At 45.8% G+C, this 18,648-nt stretch overlaps 1 protein-coding gene across 2 annotated transcripts; it reads right to left on the reverse strand.

The window, feature by feature from the left end:
- Positions 1-1,212: 1,212 nt before the first annotated feature.
- On the reverse strand, positions 1,213-16,402 carry LOC130526266 (pikachurin). Of its 2 annotated transcripts, XM_057033772.1 has the most exons (25): positions 15,803-16,402; positions 13,356-13,465; positions 12,536-12,622; positions 11,876-11,902; positions 11,613-11,730; positions 11,399-11,534; positions 9,846-10,012; positions 7,778-7,887; positions 7,474-7,688; positions 6,996-7,192; positions 6,793-6,893; positions 6,607-6,707; positions 6,244-6,388; positions 5,970-6,159; positions 5,603-5,728; positions 5,242-5,485; positions 5,050-5,161; positions 4,577-4,693; positions 4,273-4,453; positions 3,863-3,886; positions 3,615-3,693; positions 3,344-3,487; positions 3,055-3,138; positions 2,748-2,851; positions 1,213-2,588 (listed from the first exon to the last, which is right to left on the reverse strand). In XM_057033772.1, exons 1-25 carry the CDS (start codon positions 15,999-16,001, stop codon positions 2,437-2,439), a joined length of 3,270 nt encoding a protein of 1,089 aa, XP_056889752.1. In that variant the 5' UTR covers positions 16,002-16,402; the 3' UTR covers positions 1,213-2,436. The 2 variants fall into 2 exon arrangements, with proteins under 2 accessions (XP_056889752.1, XP_056889753.1); XM_057033773.1 differs by lacking the exon at positions 3,863-3,886.
- Positions 16,403-18,648: the final 2,246 nt, after the last annotated feature.

Raw genomic sequence — 18,648 nt, forward strand, 5'->3', positions numbered from 1 at the left:
CCGGTGAGAATTTGACACTAAGAGGGCAAAACTTAACCAGGAACGTGTTCTCCTTCACCTCCGTCACTCCTGGTTTCTCCCTGAAGACGAGCTTCCCTCTTTCATCTTCCTCTGTGTGTGTGTGTGTGTGTGTGTGTGTGTGTGTGTGTGTGTGTGTGTGTGTGTGTGTGTGTGTGTGATATACCATTTGAAACCTCTCGCTGTCCCTGATCATTGGCCTGCTCTTCCACTTGTGTATTTTCATTATTCATTTCCCATAATTCCACATTCTTCATCTTTGCAATTTGAATATTTATTGTGTTTACTAACCGACAACGTACATGTCACTATTATATAATCGTGTAGCAAGTGTGCTGCTCTAAAAACAGCCCTTGTTTTCTATGTGTAATAAACATGTAGCTATTTATTCTCAGTTAGCAGACGTGTGCACAATTTCTGGGCTGGATTTCTTGTGAAATGTGCAACTGTTTACAACAGCCTAACAATGTAGGAAATAATCAACAATATGTGAACTCAAAATAATCAAAACTTTTTTTTAAATATACATACTCCACTCAACCAGTTGTAAATTCCCAGGTAACCAACTTGGATTAAATCTCAGATGGTTAATATTGATCAACGTGATATTCAATAACATTTACAAATGTCTCATGTACAGCTCATTTAGAATGTAGTAGATATTATTGATTTTTTTACAGTGTAGATCTACGTCTGTACATTGCTCTCGTTGTACAGATTACCTGTGAATTCAATTTAATCTATGGAAGTTGATCCCATTGATTAGTCCGAAAGCTTCAGTGAGTTGCTGATGCCTTGGACCAATCAGGACGCTGCTTCATCTAATGAGTGGGTCATTTTCATTAGGTGGTCATTTAATATCCCAAATCGCACGACTTTGGCACAGATTTATGAACCGGAAACTAGGTATAGCTTAGAATCCATGAGCAATCATCATCATCAACATCATCGTCATCGTCATCGTCATTGTCGTCAGCTCTGGGAGACTCGCAGCTCCACTTAAACCCGGTAAAGACCTGATCACCTGATGGATAGAGACGACCTGGTCCCCCCAAACGTCTGTATAGGCAGGAAAGGAGGCAATTTTATAGCTGCGCCCGGGGTGGACAACATGTACACACACATGACTCCATTTTGTCTATTTAGGTCAGTAAATGGTTGCTTAGGAAAAAAATACCAACATGGGGCAACAAATTGTTTAATTAACACGAAAATTTATTAGCATGTCAGCAGTGTCCAGTGGTCTCACTGAGTGTTAATCACAAATACACGCGTTCATGTTTCATTGTCGTCACAATGTTAAGGCTTGAGCAGTAGTCTTGCTGTGCGCACACACTCAGCCGCGGCCGCTCCCATTTCCACCTCCCCTTTTATCACCGCTACTTTCAGAACATGTCCAGCGCAATTTAAAAAGTTAATGTTTCGAAATCGATTTCCAGGCGCTGGTGACATTTATTTAAACAGTTATTAATTACATCCCAGCAGAGGCATAGTCAGTATGCTGAATATTTGGTGGGGAAGTTGATCAACCAGCTCATGTTTAATCACCTCAAGTCAGTTTTTTGTCTTCAGAGCGATGGATGGAGTTTATGTCAATAGAAGATTAGCATTTTAAAAGAACAGAGAAGCTCTGAACTCGCTGAAAGCACCAACATTCAACAACAACCGGCAGAGACGGAGCAGCATCAGAACGCTGACAGTATAGTGTTCTAAAAGGTGGAAAAGCCTCTGTGACTCTCTGGCATGAGAAAAAAAAGAAAAAGAAATGCGGTTTGAGTCAAGTGATACTTAGCGCCGTCACGCGTAACATTTCCAGGATTTTTGACCTCCACCGTGACAGCATCAGACGTTCATGTGACTATCGGAGAGCTCACCGGGAAACAGAGCATGAAAACTAAAAAGGAGGAAACAATTTGGGCAGCTGAAAACTTTAGCAGTCAAAACTAGCACCTTTATATAAAAAAACAAACTGACATCAATCCCATGTTAAAAAAAAACAAAAAACAAATGTAGCCTACAGACTGAAAAACACCACAAACAGCAAGAACAACAGACATCCTCTAGGGGCTAGAGTCTGGGCAAAAGAAAGAAAAATCTTCTACAAAGATCTCAGGTGCAGGAGAACTCTCTGACGACTTGGTTCTTCCAGCGATCAAAAAAGCAATAGAGTAGAAAAAAAGACATAATCTAAATAAAGACAGGATTCCACCCACCCCCGCAAAAAGAAACGTCCTTCAGAACAACACTAAGCTGCATCCTGACAGCATTTGTGCTTTTTATTGTTCCTGTTTCAACCCTGATAGCCCTGAATGCTAACACCAACAAATCCTGCCTCTTCTGTTCGGTCCGTTTCCTTTGGTGCCGCTTGGTTGTATCGGCAGGTCCAGCTCTTCCCTCCAGCTGAGGATTGACCGTTCTCTAGTTGGAGCATGTGTTGATGTTTTTGCCGTCGGCGGCGTCCTCCACCAGCGCTAAGTGGTAGTCGGTGGAGAGGGTGAAGTGGGACACGCAGCCCACCAGGCCTCCGCTGTACTGCCTGTTGGTGTGCAGGGAGATTTCCTTCATGCCGCCTTCAGGGAGACAAATACAGACTATTGAGAGCTCATCCACCCCCCAGCCTGTACTAGCAGACTGCTGCGTCATAGTAATAATATGATTAACAGTGTCCGTGTGTAGATGATGCTGAGGAAGAGGAGCATGAGGTTGGGGCAGAAGTGAGCCTCACGTACCAATATATAAGGGACCGTTGATGTTGAGTTGTCGCATCTTTCCGGGTGACCGGCCTGTTTTTGCTCCGTAGTCGTCCACGGTCAACTTCCCTGATTGGCCGTCCCTGAGGAGATAAGTGGACTTCCTGTTTTGGGCTCATGCGCTCTTAAATGGACTGCAAGCTCCTCAATGCAATGCTAGGTAGGTCTTTAAATCCACGCGGAGCCACTTGTTAAACTGAGTTAAACTGAGCATCGAGCAGCAAGGTGAGCATGTGTGGCTGGGACAGGAGTATTATTGTGATTATTATTATTATTTAGAGTTTACCTCACGGCTTTGACTCTGTGCCATTTTCCATCATTAAAGGTCCCGTTGACGGCAATATTAGCGGCGCCGCTGCCCAAGTTGTAGCTGAAACAACAAATGTGCCGAAGGATTTCATGTTTGAAACCACCCTGATAAACCTTCTTTTAAAGGCCAAACTCATCCCGCAGTAATTCCATCTCCCATCTGAGTGCATGTCCACCCCTGACCTTTAGCTCATGTGTACATCTCTTTCTTTTTAGTTTGCTAAAATGCACATCTGTGAAATTGAGCCCTTATAGTGTCTAAATACCTGAAGATTAGTGCACCGTCCTGAAGACCCATAGACAGGAAGTCACTGTTAGCCCTCATTGGACTGTCTCCTCGCCATAGCAACAAGCCACTCATGGCCGTGCTTTTGAAATGCATAAAAAGGTTTGTCCTAGACCCAGACACCCTGAGGAAAACACAAAACAAACACAAACAAATAATGGTGCAATGAAGAAAATGATCTTCTCTGGGATAAACAAATCTATAGGGAAATAAGTAAATCTAAAGAATTTTGTTTTTATTTTGTATTCTACCGTTTCAGAATGTCTCTGTTGTCATAGGTCAGGTAACTTCGGCCAATGAACTGCGGGATCTCAATGGCTTCGGTCACAGCTGGGAAGACAAAAGATTGCGTTTACTTCACTTCGTCACAAGGTGGCAGCACCAGCGAACATGTGGCTGGTGGGCAAAACTCAGAGAGATAAAGGAAAGAAGATAAAGGATCCGCGTGGTGCACAGGTAACTAGACAGCAGGTTTTAGAAAATTTAGAGGGTAACTTACTGTTCAAACAATAATTCCCACATTCTGTTCAATGGAAGCATTAAAACAGAGAAGACATAAACAAGTTAAGGGGGTGAGGTTGCCCATTACACAAGGTTATTTCCAATAACGTGGAAAAACTGATTTAATCCTTAAAAGAGGAACGATGCTGCTGCAAGAGAGAGGCACTTTTTTACAATCCATTTATGATTAGCCTGATAAGCATTACGGGACTGGTTGAATGAAGAGAAAATGAAGGAACACACCCAGAAGACCTCAGGACCTCAGATGATTTATGTATAGACCTTAATACACACTGGGCAGTTTCAAGATGTTCCTGTTAATCCTTACACATATATCAACCCAGTAAACAAACAAACAAAATCCCTCTGACTGATGCAGACTCATAACTCAAAACCTCTGCAACTGACCTTTCTGACAGTGCTTCCCATCATAACCCAGCGGGCAGTCGCATTCGTAACCATCCCACTTCGGCCTACAGGTTCCCCCATTTGCACACGGACTTTTCACACATGGGTGCGCCGAATTCATCACGTTGATTCCCCCCGCGGAACCAACTGTAATCGGGATGGTGCGATCGTTGAGTATCAGCTGGGGCGGAGAAATCAAAGGAGATGGATAATGAGACAGAGGAGGGGGGCAATAAGAAAATATTTTAGGGATTAATCCGAGCGCCTTGTCTGCCCTTGAAGCTCAGTGGGTTGAGGGTAATACCTGCTGAATGATTCCAGTGAAGGGCTTTTTCACTCCAGCCGACTTCTTGGTTTTGTCATATTCTGGTACTCCACCGATGTACAGAGGTGAACTGCACTTGATCTGAGTGAAAGCCCCCTGAGGAGGGAAAAAAAATCACTTTTGATGAGCAAAACTTTAGGGTGGTGAGCAGAGATAATAAACGTTAATGTAAAATATCTTACACACTGTTTGGAGCACCGAAACAGCGAAAGTAATTCAAGTGCAACTATTTTAGAACATATGCTGAATTTCCATTAGATTCCACCAGATGTCGCTGTTGAGCAATAACAGTCAAGCGCTTTTCTATAACAACGCAGTTCACATTCACACATGTTGGGCTGGTGAAAATGATAATGGCTGTGAACTGTGACACGCTTTTTCCAGAAGAAGACCCAACCTCAGAGAGCCTGAATAAATCTAGAGATGCTCTCTGATAAAAATAAATAAAATACCTCTGCAATGCCTTCCACTGGCTTCTGGCTGTCCACCTGGAGGATGCCACTCTTGGCGGTGCGGGAAACCCTCAGTTCATGCCAGGCATCCATGCTGATCTGTTCTATGCTCCTGTATCACAGAATCAACAGCCATCTCCTTAGAATATCCTCTTTGTGAAGGAGACGGAAAATAATGTGAATTTACTAAACCTGATTGTAGCTCCCCCAGAGCCGCAGTCGAATCTGAACTCTACGTATCTGTCCACAAGGTTGATGGCCAGGAAATCACCGCTGCCTGAGTCGTCGCTGTAAAGCAGCGTCCCATCCGGCACCGATGGACGGAACGTCACCTCAAACTCCATAAAGGACAGATAGCTCTGAGAAGACTGAGGCCAGGGGACGACGGCGTACGAGTACACCGTCTCATTGAAGAGAGGTGAGGACAGCAAGAAACCTGGACAGATGGAGACAAGACAGGAAGGCAAGTGGTCCATTAGAGAGATGAGAAAAATCTGCCAACAGCCAAAATGCACTCGTAATGCAGAGGAACAAAAAAACACTGTTGACTCACTCTCCTCACAGAGACCTCCCTTGAACCCGAGCGGACACAGGCAGATGTAGCCGTCAGCACGACTCGCAAAGCAGACGCCACCATTAGCACAGTAGACCTGGTCACACACGCTGTCGCTGCACTCTCCTGCACGGGGAGGCACGGAAACAAGGACTTACAGCACAGCTAAATGTGTGTTTGCAGTTCAAAAAAATAAACAGCCTGTGCAAAATCTGAAAATAATCCCAAAGACACTTAAAGAAGCTCTAATATAGTGTTAAGTTTTACTGAATGTGATGAGTTGTATAATAAATTCCATCATCCGATTAAAAAGAACCCTCTAACCCTCCACTCTAAGCAGTTTCCTCCCGAGACAGAGCTTCCTCACCTACATCGGCACCACTCAGAGCTCGGCCCACGGGCCAGGGTCTGATGTCCGTGAGCCTGCTGTTGATGGTCAGGCTCTGAATGCAGCCTACGAAGCCACGGTTGGTCCCCGTCGCCCTGGCCAGCCAGTAAGCGGTGGGAGACCCGCCCACATACAGTGGGGATCGGAAAGTGATTTTACTGTACTGACCCTGAAACAACACGGATTTGATCCTTTAGTGCTCCGTAAAAGAGGCAGCAGGCACGGCTTCAACGTCCGGCCGTGTAATTGTTACCTGTGATCGTCCTGATATCGGGGTGTCATTGTCCATGCGCAGCCAGCCGCTCATTCCGTCCCTGAAGATCGTGACCGTGTGCCACTGACCGACAACGATGCGGCTCTCGCTGACTATCTGAGCTGCTCCTGTTCCACAGTTAAACCTGAAAGATGATGTGATCAAAAGTCAGATATTTCCCTCAAGAGTCCAGAACCGATCATCACCTTTGATAAGAAACTGAAATATTCTGAAATATCGCTCAGTTTTAGTTGCTTGAGGCCCTTTCGTACGTGTTTGGAAAGGCTAAAAAAGAGTCTCCAGAACCGCAGACTGAACCTGCTTCTTTTTTAACCTCTTATTCATCACACCCATGTGGTTCACCTGTAGTGCAGCTTCCCTCGCACCAGAGCCAGTGAGGTAAAGTCGCCACGGCCGTGTTCGTTCTCGCCACAGTACAACAACAAGCCGTCGTCACTTTCAGCCTGAACAGCAGAGCAACATTTACTGTAAAAAACAATAAACAAGCTATTGTTCCTCCTTTGCCACAAAACAACGCGAAGGGCGTACCTTGAACTCAACGGTGATCTGAAATGTCTGGTAAGAGTTCTTCAAGGGTTCAAAGGTCATGTGAGAATAGCCATAGAACTTGGGAAAGTTCACCTGCACCACTGAAAATGGACACACTGATTATTCCAGGCTCTGTAGGTCTCTTAAATGTAATATTGAAAATGTGGGTGCAAATGTGAGACGTGTGTCGCCCCTGGTCTCACCCTCGGAGCAAGTGTCCCCGCGCCATCCCAGGTTGCAGTGGCAGCGCGAGCCGCCGCCGTCATAGTCACTTAGGCAGAAGCTGTCCGGGGGGCAGACGGTGTCGTCGCAGGTCAGGTCGTACACTCGCGGCACGTCACCCCTCCAGGGCGACATGGTCGGGGGGGTGGTGGTGGTGGTGGTGGTGGGAGAGGTGGTGCTGAGAAATTGGTGGCAGGAAAAACCGGAAAGTTACCGGAAAAAACTGGAGCTGCAGTGCGAGTGTATTCATCTGAGGTGAAAATGGCTCCTTTTCTTTGGAGAGGAATCAGTCATGTTGCAGGGGAAATATCCAGGACTCTCTACCCATTACAGAGCACGAGGATCCAAAATGCTGAAGAAAATGCTAAGAAAATTCTAATGGCCCTAATTTTGACCTATTTGTTGGGAAAGGCCTGTAAAGACGCCACTTTGCTTTTCAAAGACCTAAAGAGCACGTACCTGGTGGTGGTAAGAGGAGCGGCGGTGGTGGAGAAGATCAGATCTGTGAAGGCTGTGAGGAGGGAGGAAGTGGCAGACGAGGCCGGCGGCGCGGTCCCATTGGGAGCAGGGACGGCGTTCATACGGTAGACCACGTTCCGGCCAGACGGCGGACCAGGGTGCGAACGCAGCTGAGACTTCCTGTTGAGCTGATTGATGCCTGGAAACGGCTTCAGCTGGGAAGGGTGGGAGCAAATGAACCTGGGTGAAGAGGCCCAGCTCAAATTTGATGAATGTCCCGTTCTGAGACGTCGCAAAAACCCACCTCTTCGATGAAAATATCGTAATCAGAGTCGTCAACGTCGAAGCCGTCGTCGTCTTTAATCGAGTCGGTGATGTAGCCTCCGTAATCCCCACTGCCACCATCTGATGTGGCTGTATGGGAAAGAGCGTTTATGCTTTTAGAGGCTTTGTTGGATGTGACCTGTACCTGGTTTAGGATAATAAAGCATTTTTCATTTACAGTGTGCAAATACAGAACCCTGAAATTGAAATATAGTGGTGGGTCTGAACTGAGAAGGATTTTTCTTTTGACTCCATGACCTGAAGTAACCACTGTAATGACATTTCTGAGCTCATTTCTCCTGAATGTGGCAGATTGTTCAACTGCAATTAACATGCCAATCAGCTTTCTGCCGCCAGTCCTTTCTCACCATATAAAGTGTGAGCAGACAGTGGGACACAGTGGCCTCTGCTGAGCAGCGTGAAAGCATGAAGAGCTCTGAGTGCTTTTCTATTAGAACAGACAGCTTCCTGTAGTCACAAAAAAAAAGAATTCTACCGACACTGATAGAATTCGGGGAGAGACGCAGTAAATAGAAACGTAGCCAGAAAAACAATTACATATTTGATTGTTTTTTCACTGACTCAGACAGCCGTCAGTGAGTAAAGAATACACTCAAGCTACACTCAGTAGCTGAACTTTAGCTCTGGGCTGTTCCAGTTTTCTTGAGTTTCCACCTTCATTAGAGCCAGAGACAGGATTGAAAATTCTGCTACACTGAAGGTTCTAAAGAGCACAGTGGCCTCCATCATTGTAATATGGAAGAGGTTTGGAACAACCTGGACTCTTCCCAGAGCGGATCATCAGGTAAAAGTCAGCGATCTGGGGAAAAGCGTTTTGACATGACGTGACCAAGGACCCGTGGCTGAGCTCCAGAGAGCTTATGGTCATGTGGAAGAAGGTTCCAGTAGGTCAACCATCATTGCAGCACCGATCCTCCAAGATGACCCTAAAGACACAGAGGTGCTGAGCTCTCTTCTCTAACCCTAACCCAGCCCTGACCATCACAGCACCCCTCCCTGTCGTGCCCTCTGTTGCCACGAAACCTTCTCCTTCTCCCAAATGGTCCAAACACCTTACAGAGCTGGAGAAAATGAATGATTAAACCCTGATAGAGAGATTTAACTCACCAATTAGAGCAGCCTAATAACATTAAATCTAAGTGCTGGGGCTGGTGGCATGGGGGGGGGGGGGCAAAAGCCCTTAGCAAACTAATCTTCTGTTGTGTAACAATCCAAGTCAAGAGAGAGCAGCAACAAAAGTATGTCATTCACTGGAGTCCACCCCCGCAGTGGAGCATTGTGCGTGTGCATCCATCGGGGGTGTGGACGGGCCACGAAGGGGTCTGGCATCCCGTCCTTAATCCTGTCTGATGAGACTTGAATGTAACCCGCTTTTATCCCCTTCTCTATCTCTCCCTCTCTGCCCGTCTGCCCCTCTGCCTCCTTCTTGCTCTCTTCCTGCCCTCGAGCAGTCCAACAGGGTGTCGGTCTGGGTAGTTTGACACCTAACGTAAAGCAGAAGCTTCAGAGACACGACACGGCTGCTTTTAACAGACATGCAGTCGGTCTCCTAAAGCCCGATATGAGAAAAGATCCAGTCAGCTCACAATCCATTCAAACATTACTGTCTGTGATGAGTTTTAACACCAACCAGTCCACCCCCCCCCCCCCCCCCCATATCAAATATGATAATGTAAATGAGTGAGTGAGTGAGGAAACAGCGACACACTGCCAGGTGTTGTCCTACATACAAGCACGCGGCGTCCGTCTCCTCACTGTTTCATAATTGTCGATCAAATACAAAAGCAACGCTAACGCCACTGGTTTTTCAAACCCTCCCCCCCAGAAGGAAGAGTGTCTCCACAGTAACAGGAAGATGGTAAATGTCAAAGCAAGCAGAGCTCGTGTGGGTCTGAGTGGGCGTATCTTTGAAACTAAACAGACTTTGTTTTGAAATGCGGTCGGCTAACGAGGGGCGAGCCGGGACGCGGCCTTCTCCGGTGTCTCGCCAGGGACGGGCACCTCCGAGGACAGCGTCGGGACCTTACCGAGGGTGCGCACAGGGCTGTTGATGTGGCTGGGCGGGCTGGCCCCGTGCACGTTGACCGCCCTGACGACAAACTGGTACTCTGTCTCTGGTAAGAGTCCCTTCAGGACCATGGAGTTCGTCTGGATGGGCTCGCGAATGTACGTCCACTCTGTGTCCATTTCAGGCCTGTGAAGGACAGAAGACGCATTTGATTTAGTGTCTCACAGCAACGCTAAAGATGTGTGAGCCTGTTTCTTTGCTTTTTTCTTTCTTGTTTATTTTGGATTGTGTTGTCACTCACTGTCAAATGTCCCTGAAAGTAGCTGTGAGGAGTACATAAATGTAACTCCCTCAAAATCCCAAAGAGCAACACTAACATCCCATAGAGTGATTCTTTCTCTCATTGTCCTGACGACACATGTTGTATATATTTTTTTAAAATTTTCGTCCCGATCATTTAGAATCTTGGTTTTAAATTTTTTTTTAAAAATCCTCCGGCTTCCAACTCAAGGAATTTTTGGTGCCAGAGTGCCTGGAGCAAAAAAAGGGATCAGCCATTGAGGTTTATCTCTGCCTCCTCTTTGTGTCTCCTCTCAACAAGGCCTCTCAGAGAGAACTGCCCTTTGATTTGGCTCTTTTGTTGGGAAAATGACCCCACATGCAGAAACACTGACTCACGTCTGTTTTCTGCCGTAAATGACAGGAAGCTTACCAGCTCCTTTGTGTCATCAGACTGTTTCTGTTTTCATTTGAAAAAGATTCCTATTTTCTTTTGTGGAATTCCCTTGATGGGCTTTTTAATTCCCTTCGCCTTTATCCAAATGGGGTCACTAATTTCATTTCTGACCTTTAATCTTCTGAGACTTCAGACTGGAGGCTTGTGTTGACATCCCAACATTTGGGAGGCATCCTTTGTGTATTTGTGTGTGCGTGTCTCTGTGAGATATGCATTTAACTATCAAAATGAGGACATTGGGGGAATTTAGGATGTTCTTCTGGTCCTCATAGCTTCACCGGTGTGTTTAATGGTTAAAAATCAGTTTTAGAGTAAAGGATAGGCCTTTCAGTGGGATGATTCATTATAACAAAGCACTTAAAATGTTAGAATTGAATGTGTGTATGTGGATGGATGGATGGATGGATGGATGGATGGATGGATGGATGGATGGATGGATGGATGGATGGATGGATGATGGATGGATGGATGGATGGATGGATGGATGGATGGATGGATGGATGGTGCAGTAATGTTGCAGATTGTTTTGGGTTCTGCTTTGATCTGCACACCGACAGTTTGCAATAATTAGCCACTATAAACGGTCTTCTCCACTCATCAACAGCTCATCGATGAAGAGGGTGAAGCAGAGGCCTTTTTTCCCTTTTCCCCACAGGTCCATCGATGGAATAATTATCTGTGCTTTCGTCCAATTGTGAGGACGCCGCTTTTAGCCTGCAAAGTGGCTGCTTCTCCTCCTGGTTCTTCAAAAAGATGTGTCTAAATGTCGCATTTATGGACATATGCATGACGGGATTACTAAGGTTGGCGTGCTGGTGAGCTTAATTAAGACTCACCTTATATAAGCCACCAAGAAATGCAGCACGGGTGCACTTCCCTCGCTCTCTCCTTGCTGCCATGACAATGCTAGCTCTGTGTCTGACACGGCCACGACGGCGGGCTGGGTGGGGGGCGACGGGGGCATGCACGTATCTGACGGCACAGGCAGAAGCAGGAACGTTATCAGCAGCATGGTGAAACTCACAGCATCAGCCACTGAAATACGGGTACCATGAGAAGCGGTGCTGACGTCTCTGGGCATGCTCGGCCTCCCCTCCCCCGCCCAACCGTACGCGCCAACACTGACTCTGTACTTTGCGTTCACTTTCAGGTTGGCGATCTCCACATCCTGCGCGGCAGCGTCCGCAGGAGTCGGGGACCAGGTGTGGAAGACATAGCGGTGACAGGCAGCAGAGAGTGGAGGAAGACGGGGAGAACAATGGATTACTCACTGGAGGTGAACTCAAAACTATGGAAAAAGTTGAAATACTCACAAAGCTCGCCTGTCCATCAAACTGACCCTTGGGGAGATAAAATCAGAAGTGTTAATGAAGTCATGAAGACTTAAAGAATGTGTTCTATAAAATGAGAAACTTGTGCTGTTTGAACTGACATTTCACAGTAACAATGGCAGAACTTGGCATGAATATCTGCAGAAAGAAGCTGATTTGGAGACAGAAGGCGAGCTGTTACGAAATGATGCGATCAATATTCCAGTTCTGCTGCCATTTTGGCCGAGGGAACATCTGTTTATCCCATTGTGTGCTATATTCCACAAACTCTTACAAGCACCATCGAAATTGATTGAACCTTAATGCATCATTGTAAGCGCGGGCATGTGTGTGTGTGTGTGTGTGTGTGTTTGTCAGAGAAAGACAGAGAGAATCAATACAACTGTACTTGATGTCTGATTGTTCCAGAGTGGAGTAGATATTTCACAAACATAACATTTACGTTTGAGAGGCATTGACTGGATAAATGGGGATGATAATGAGGTTCAATATAGTTGAGATATGAGCCATATGCCCAGGCCTGTAAGGACTCTGTTTCTAATTTCGTCATTTCAGATTTCATCGGTCAGAGAATGACAGATTGCCATTAATGATTTTAATGTCACACAATTTCTTTGGTCTTGACAATGTGCAGCAACTCACAGTGGTCAACATGTCCAGACTCAGAGGCACCTCTGTCGAAGACGCCGCCCCCATTGGACGACCGTTCCTCACCTCAGTGTAGAAGACCTTCACGGACAGAAAGGCGCACACAGTCGTTTATGGCATCACAAGTGTGTTTAGTTCAGTATTATCAGAATAAACAAGGCAACACGAGGGGAGAAGAGTTCCAAGAGAAGATGGGCTGAGAGAACACAGGTTCTGCAGTGAGTCACGGAGAAACTAGGTAGCTACCTAATCCTCTTAGTGCAGACATATGGTCAAAGGCACACACACACACACACACACACACACACACACACACACATTATTTGTTAATGGGTGACTCAAGACTGAATTTGTAGAACACAAAGAAACAGGATTGCTCAAGATTATAATTAATTCCACCAGACTCAGGCAGGAAGAAAAGAGCGGGAAGCCAGAATGTCACATCATAAAAGTAGTGGCACATCGGTAAAGTGGGACAAATCTGTGGGCGAAACACCGGAACTCTCAAATTATCAGGCTTGTCATCAAGGACACTCGAATGGACGGCACTCCAGAACTCCGAGTGGAGAGAAGAGCAGATGAAATGGACATCTGTCCATAAAAAAGACAAAAATATATAACATCTGATGCACCAGAGAGGCGTTTTTTTCCCAAAGTGACAACCTTTTTAGCTAATGCATGGTCTCAAAAGGAACGAGCAGGTGCACACTTTCAATTTACTGCTGATTCTCTCCCATTTTTATCCGCTTTTCCCTCCTTTGTGAGGACTCTCCTGCTGTCACCTGTCGCCAGCCGTAACACAGGAAATGACTACCTTGTACCCCGTGATGGTGCTGACGTGCCGCCGGGGCATCTTCCATCGCACGCTGAAGGCTGAACAGTTAATCGTCTCCAGCTGGATGTCTAAAGGAGGACTCAGACGATCTGTACCACGTAAAAGGAAGAGAGAAAAGATGCAGGTGATGAGTTTGGTGTGTTTTGGAAACATTTGCTAGCACTAGATAGCTTGATCCTTCGATTTGATCCCGTGACCTAAAGATAAGGAGAGACTGCACCTTCGTGAGACCTGAGAAGTCTCCGTCCATACTGAGTGAGGCAGAGGGACAAACAGAGCCTAAAATTACGCATCTCCCCTCAAGGCAGCCATGCTTTTGAGATATCAGATGGGAATAGGGGGAAAAAAGATGTGCCCATGAATGAAAATGTTTTCTGACTCTGCTGGTATTATGATGGTAAATTCTCTGAGGGCTTGAGTGACACTTCAGGAGATTGGGTCTGGGCTTCAGTGATCTACACACACGTGCGAGTCCTCTTACAGCAAAAATACAGATGTTGGAGTGAGCTCATCAACACCCCTGACGATGACCTGCGCGTGATCTGGGTGTGATGGTGAAGCCTGAGCACGTTGGCCCTCTTACCCCCGTCCTTTGTTGTGATTCCCCCTCTCCCACCTCCTTTGCAACCTTCTCCTCTGTCCTCAGCGCACCCCCCCCCCCCCCCCCCCCCCCCCTCCACCTCCGGCCTCCTTCTTCCCTCATATCGGAGCGAGTGATTCGATATGTCAGCTGAATTCCCTCATCCATCTCCCCAAGGGCGCGGCCCAGTAAACCAAAATCTCAGAATTAGAGCGGGGACTTCTTAGATCTTCCTCTTTGGAGCCAGGGTTCCTGCATAATCTGAGAGATTTTTCTTTCACACGAAGTGGGACTGCAGCGGTAACCCGTCAGGAGTCCAACATCTGACACCGTATTATTTATCAGTGGAAGAGTCTGAGACTTAAACAAAACGATCAGACTCTTCAAATGGATTTCAATAAAAGGAAGCCCTACTTGAATTATAAGCTGAGAGGTTTTTATTTAAAGACCATCAAACCTTCATAAATGTCACAATCATTAAATGTGTACGTATTGGTCAAGCCCACCTCCAGGCATCGCGGACCACTCAGAGCAATACCACCTTCACTGATTTATAGTTAGGAAAAAATACCAATTTGTAGGTCGCTTCAGGAGCGGGTGGCGTTCAGGACTTTGTTCAAGGACGCTTTGACACGCAGGCAGCAGAGGCCAGGCGTCGAAACAATGACAAGTTCAAGTGCAGCGGGAGAAAACAGAGGTCTGTCAGCTCTGTGTTTCTGACTGTGGAGCTGCTGTAGGAAGACAAAAACCCAGCCATCAATCAGACGCCGGTGCCGTGTTGCTCCCCAGCTTGGTTGAGCGACTCCCACAGTCAGAAGGAGAATTAAAAATACATCTCATATTTTCACGTTCACCAGAGTATATAGAGTTCATACTGATGGAGCCCATTAAAATGTCTGATTCTCAAGCATTCCCACTGACATCTGAGTAACTGTAGGAAATAAAACTCCAATGATTCACTAAATAATTCAGTATCTTATTTAGATTATAGTCATAAAGCTGTCAACACCCAGAACAAAGACCACCTTGAGGGGCCTTCGTTCAGTATCGACTCCGTAGTAGCAGCACGGCTGTTTAAAAGTGATGTTATTAATGTGGACACGGAGACGCGCTGACATTCTCCCTGGGAACGACACCTTCCAGACCTCAAAACAAATGGATGCCGAGAAAAATGTAAATGTCACTAGAAGTCATGATTTTAAAGCCCCCCACCCCCCACCCCCTGTGATGTTTCCTGGGCTGACAGACAGCTCTAAGGGTCATCCTGATGTGGCCCGTGGGTCAGAACGCAGAGAGAGGGAGAGAGACGACAGCGAGATTGACAGCGAGGGACGAGGAATGTGATGGGAAGAGAGAAAAGGAGGGGGATATAGCAGAAGGGGTAAACTGCAGGTGACAGGAAACGTGAAGAAACAATCCAACATCCAGGGATTCTCTGCACAACCATGGCGGATCAGAGCTGTTCTATCGTTCTAAAACTCATTTTTCACCTTCTTATACCCTGTAAAAGGAGTGAAATCAAACAAAGGATCACTTCTTGAGGCGTGTTTAATTTATCGAAAGTGAGAAAATTACAGTTCTCAGAAAGGTGGTAGTTTTGTGCGCCCGCCCTTTAGAGGAAGTGTCTCCAAACACGTTGCTGAGCAGCTTTTGTTGCAAAACAATGGCGATTTTCCATAAATACTTCCCAATTATCACCATAAACTGCTGATACCACTCAAACAAATTGCAAAATGACAAATGGACAGTAACCATGCTTCATTCCATAATGCTTCATCAATCATTACGTTACAGGGTTTGTTTTATATCTTTATTTGGGTGTATAAAGGTCAGAGGCTGAACTCACCAGATCTCCGAACATTTGATCTTCTCGCAGAAAAACAAAGGGAGGCTGCAAATATTGAGAGGAGAAGTAAGTACAAAAGGCTCCTTCCTTTCCACGTAGATTCCATTTTTTCCCCTGGCGGTCGAAAGTTTAACCCGGTCAAATGTTCATTGTTTGACACTCGGAAACTGTGGATCCTTCCTCTGGTCCTTGTTTTCATCCGAACTGGAACGCAAACGCCATCCAAGCGCAGACGGAGAGTCCCAGAGGACAGGACAGCTACGCTTTGATACTGATAAGATTACAGTCTGCAAAAGATCAGCCGGTTTGGACGGACGGACGGACAGACGTCCACGCAGTGCTCCGACAGGTGTGCAGGCGGACGGTGGGAGAGGGGCGTCCCGGCGACGCACGGCTACAACACCTGAGTGGCGGTGGACATTGTCAGTTTTACGCACGGATCTGGTGTCGTGGCGTGACGCTCCGCTAAGCGACAAACAAGCGACGAGATTGACAGGCGAGTGCAGGAACGTGGGGCCATTTAGAGATAAGAGGATAATAAGCCTCTAATCCGCACCGCGCACACAGATGGAGAGCGTGTCTTGACGCAGGAGCAGCGCAGACACTCCATTAAAGCACTGCGCGCGCGCGTGGGTGCGTGCGTGTGTGCGTGCGAAAACGAACAATGGGGAAAAGAACAATAAATCCTTTGATTCACGATTGCAAACGTTTCTTTGCACATAAATACGTGACAACTCTCCGGTTGGTTGATTGAACACAAAAGACAAATAGAGGACATTATAAGGTAAATGGCTCCAGTTTAAGGACCTGTAAATCTCTCTCTCTCTCTCCGTGTCTTTTATTACTTGAAAGTCCTTTAATTTTCAACAAAAGATCTGGAACAAACTGACTCACTATGAGTCAACGACAGAATACGCAGACAAAACAAATGTAATTTGATAATGGTGATATAAAACATATTTTACTTTATTCGTGACATCTTAAATTCTAGAGATTAACTTTGAAAATTAAAAAAAAAATGGAGATATGTGACAATAAATACCCGGGGCAGTTTTATTTTTTATTTTTTTTAAACTTTAGCTTTAGAAATTACTCTTAAATTTGTGTTTTAAACACCACAATCCGGGCGAGCTCTGAATCTTTGTGTCTTCCTAGAGCATTTTACAGCGGTTGTACTTTTTTTTTTTTTTTGAAGTTTTAATAATTTTCAAATAATTTTAATTTGATCTACTTGAACTTGTGGAACTTGTTTGACATTTCTGCCGCGCATAAATAAATTAAACCCAAGCTTTGGAGCTGATTCCTGAGCGCGGTAAACACCGCCCACTAACGGCAATAATGGGTATTGCAAACAGATGTGTGTAAGTGGTCAGCGCCTCTGGAGATCCAGTTGTTTACAACTCATCCGTGTGGTTGACCATAATGTGAAACAATAATGTCAGATATGTTCAGGATTTCAACTGGCACACCATCATTAATAATGACTCCACTGGCTGAAACACAGGAGGAAACTCTGTGCAAATGATCAACGCTCTTGACAGATATTGACTGTGTTAACATCTCTGGGTAAACGCCCAGTGGTTCAGCTCAGCAGACGGCTTCCATTCCCACAGCTCCCGTAGCCCGATCCCCCCACCTCTTCTTCCTCCAGGCTCCGACAGCACTGGAGTACATCTGGTGTGGATTACTGTGTAAGCACCGCTGTGGTTCTCCAAAGAGCTGATTTTTTGCCATGTATACAATGAACCAAATGCAAAATCTACAAACACTGAAAAAACAAGCATTGACATGCGTCTTTGACATGTTAGTTATGCTGTATTTTCAGGAAAAAAAATGCTTTTTTAAAAAAATGTAATACTGGTAACTTTTCACCCTAAATGGTATAAAGTAAGACCCAAGCCCTCAAACTCAGTTTAGCTGAGCCAACTGCAGCTTCATTTTTCAACCTTAAAGACGTTCAGTTTCTCCTAACCCTGAGCCATAAATAGAGCAGTTTGATGGGAAAATCCACAAGCTGGATGGGAGTGAGCAACAGTTTAGCAAAGGAAAGAGAAGCCAGTAATGTGAACCTGCATGATGGCGCGCTACCAGTGGTGCACCAGCGATGACTTTTTGTGTTGTAGGATCCAATCAGGCGGTATAATCAGAAGAAAGGAAACAAATTAGATTAAATTTAGCTGCTCTTTAGGTTTGTAATTATGGTTTCTATGCAGGAAAAAGCACGAATCGATGTTCATTACTCATTCCTAAACTTTGAGAATCACATCAATGAGTTTTCTGGAGTTTAGCAGATCATATTACAATCCCTTAAACCTGTAACTATTTATAAGATTTAACCGAATTGTTTTTTTTTCTGTTAATCAATTCACCAGCACTGGTGTTCTAAATGAGACCTCCATTCCAGCTGTCAACTGCTGGCTCTGGGGCTTCGTGTTGGCCTTTAATGGAGGGTGAATGTGACCAGTGCAATTAGCCTCACCAGTGAGTCCAACTGAAGCCCTGGAGGTGGCTGACGGGATCCAAGAGCAGATCAGCCCTCACAAGAGCGATAATCAACATCTGCTGGGCGTGTTTGGCGTAATTGCTTGAGGACATTGTGTTTCCATGCAGTTAATTGAGCGAGTGAGTGGGAAAGGGAGCCTCTTCTGGGTGATTAGCGCCCTTGCTTCTAAAAACAGTCACAGAAAATAACTGTGATGAATCTGCAGCACACAGGTGCTGAAGGTTTTTCCACGGCGGAAGGGTTGAAATACAACCTGACTGTGCACTGACACGGTCCTGCGGGAAATAATACACAAGGGCGCCCGGGTGCACTTGGATGTGCAGGACTTTTACATTCTCTGTTT

The sequence above is a fragment of the Takifugu flavidus genome, chromosome 5 (assembly GCF_003711565.1).
Source record: "Takifugu flavidus isolate HTHZ2018 chromosome 5, ASM371156v2, whole genome shotgun sequence".
Classification (NCBI taxonomy): Eukaryota; Metazoa; Chordata; class Actinopteri; order Tetraodontiformes; family Tetraodontidae; genus Takifugu; species Takifugu flavidus.

Excerpts from the sequence above, each read along its gene's own strand:
- LOC130526266 (XM_057033772.1), bottom strand. The coding sequence starts at position 16,001 with ATGAAAACAAGGACCAGAGGAAGGATCCACAGTTTCCGAGTGTCAAAC. Across the intron at positions 3,887-4,272 it reads TGGGAAGCACTGTCAGAAAG|AATGTGGGAATTATTGTTTG; the intron begins GTCAGTTGCAGA and ends TCCATTGAACAG. Across the intron at positions 3,694-3,862 it reads TGGGAATTATTGTTTGAACA|CTGTGACCGAAGCCATTGAG; the intron begins GTAAGTTACCCT and ends TTGTCTTCCCAG.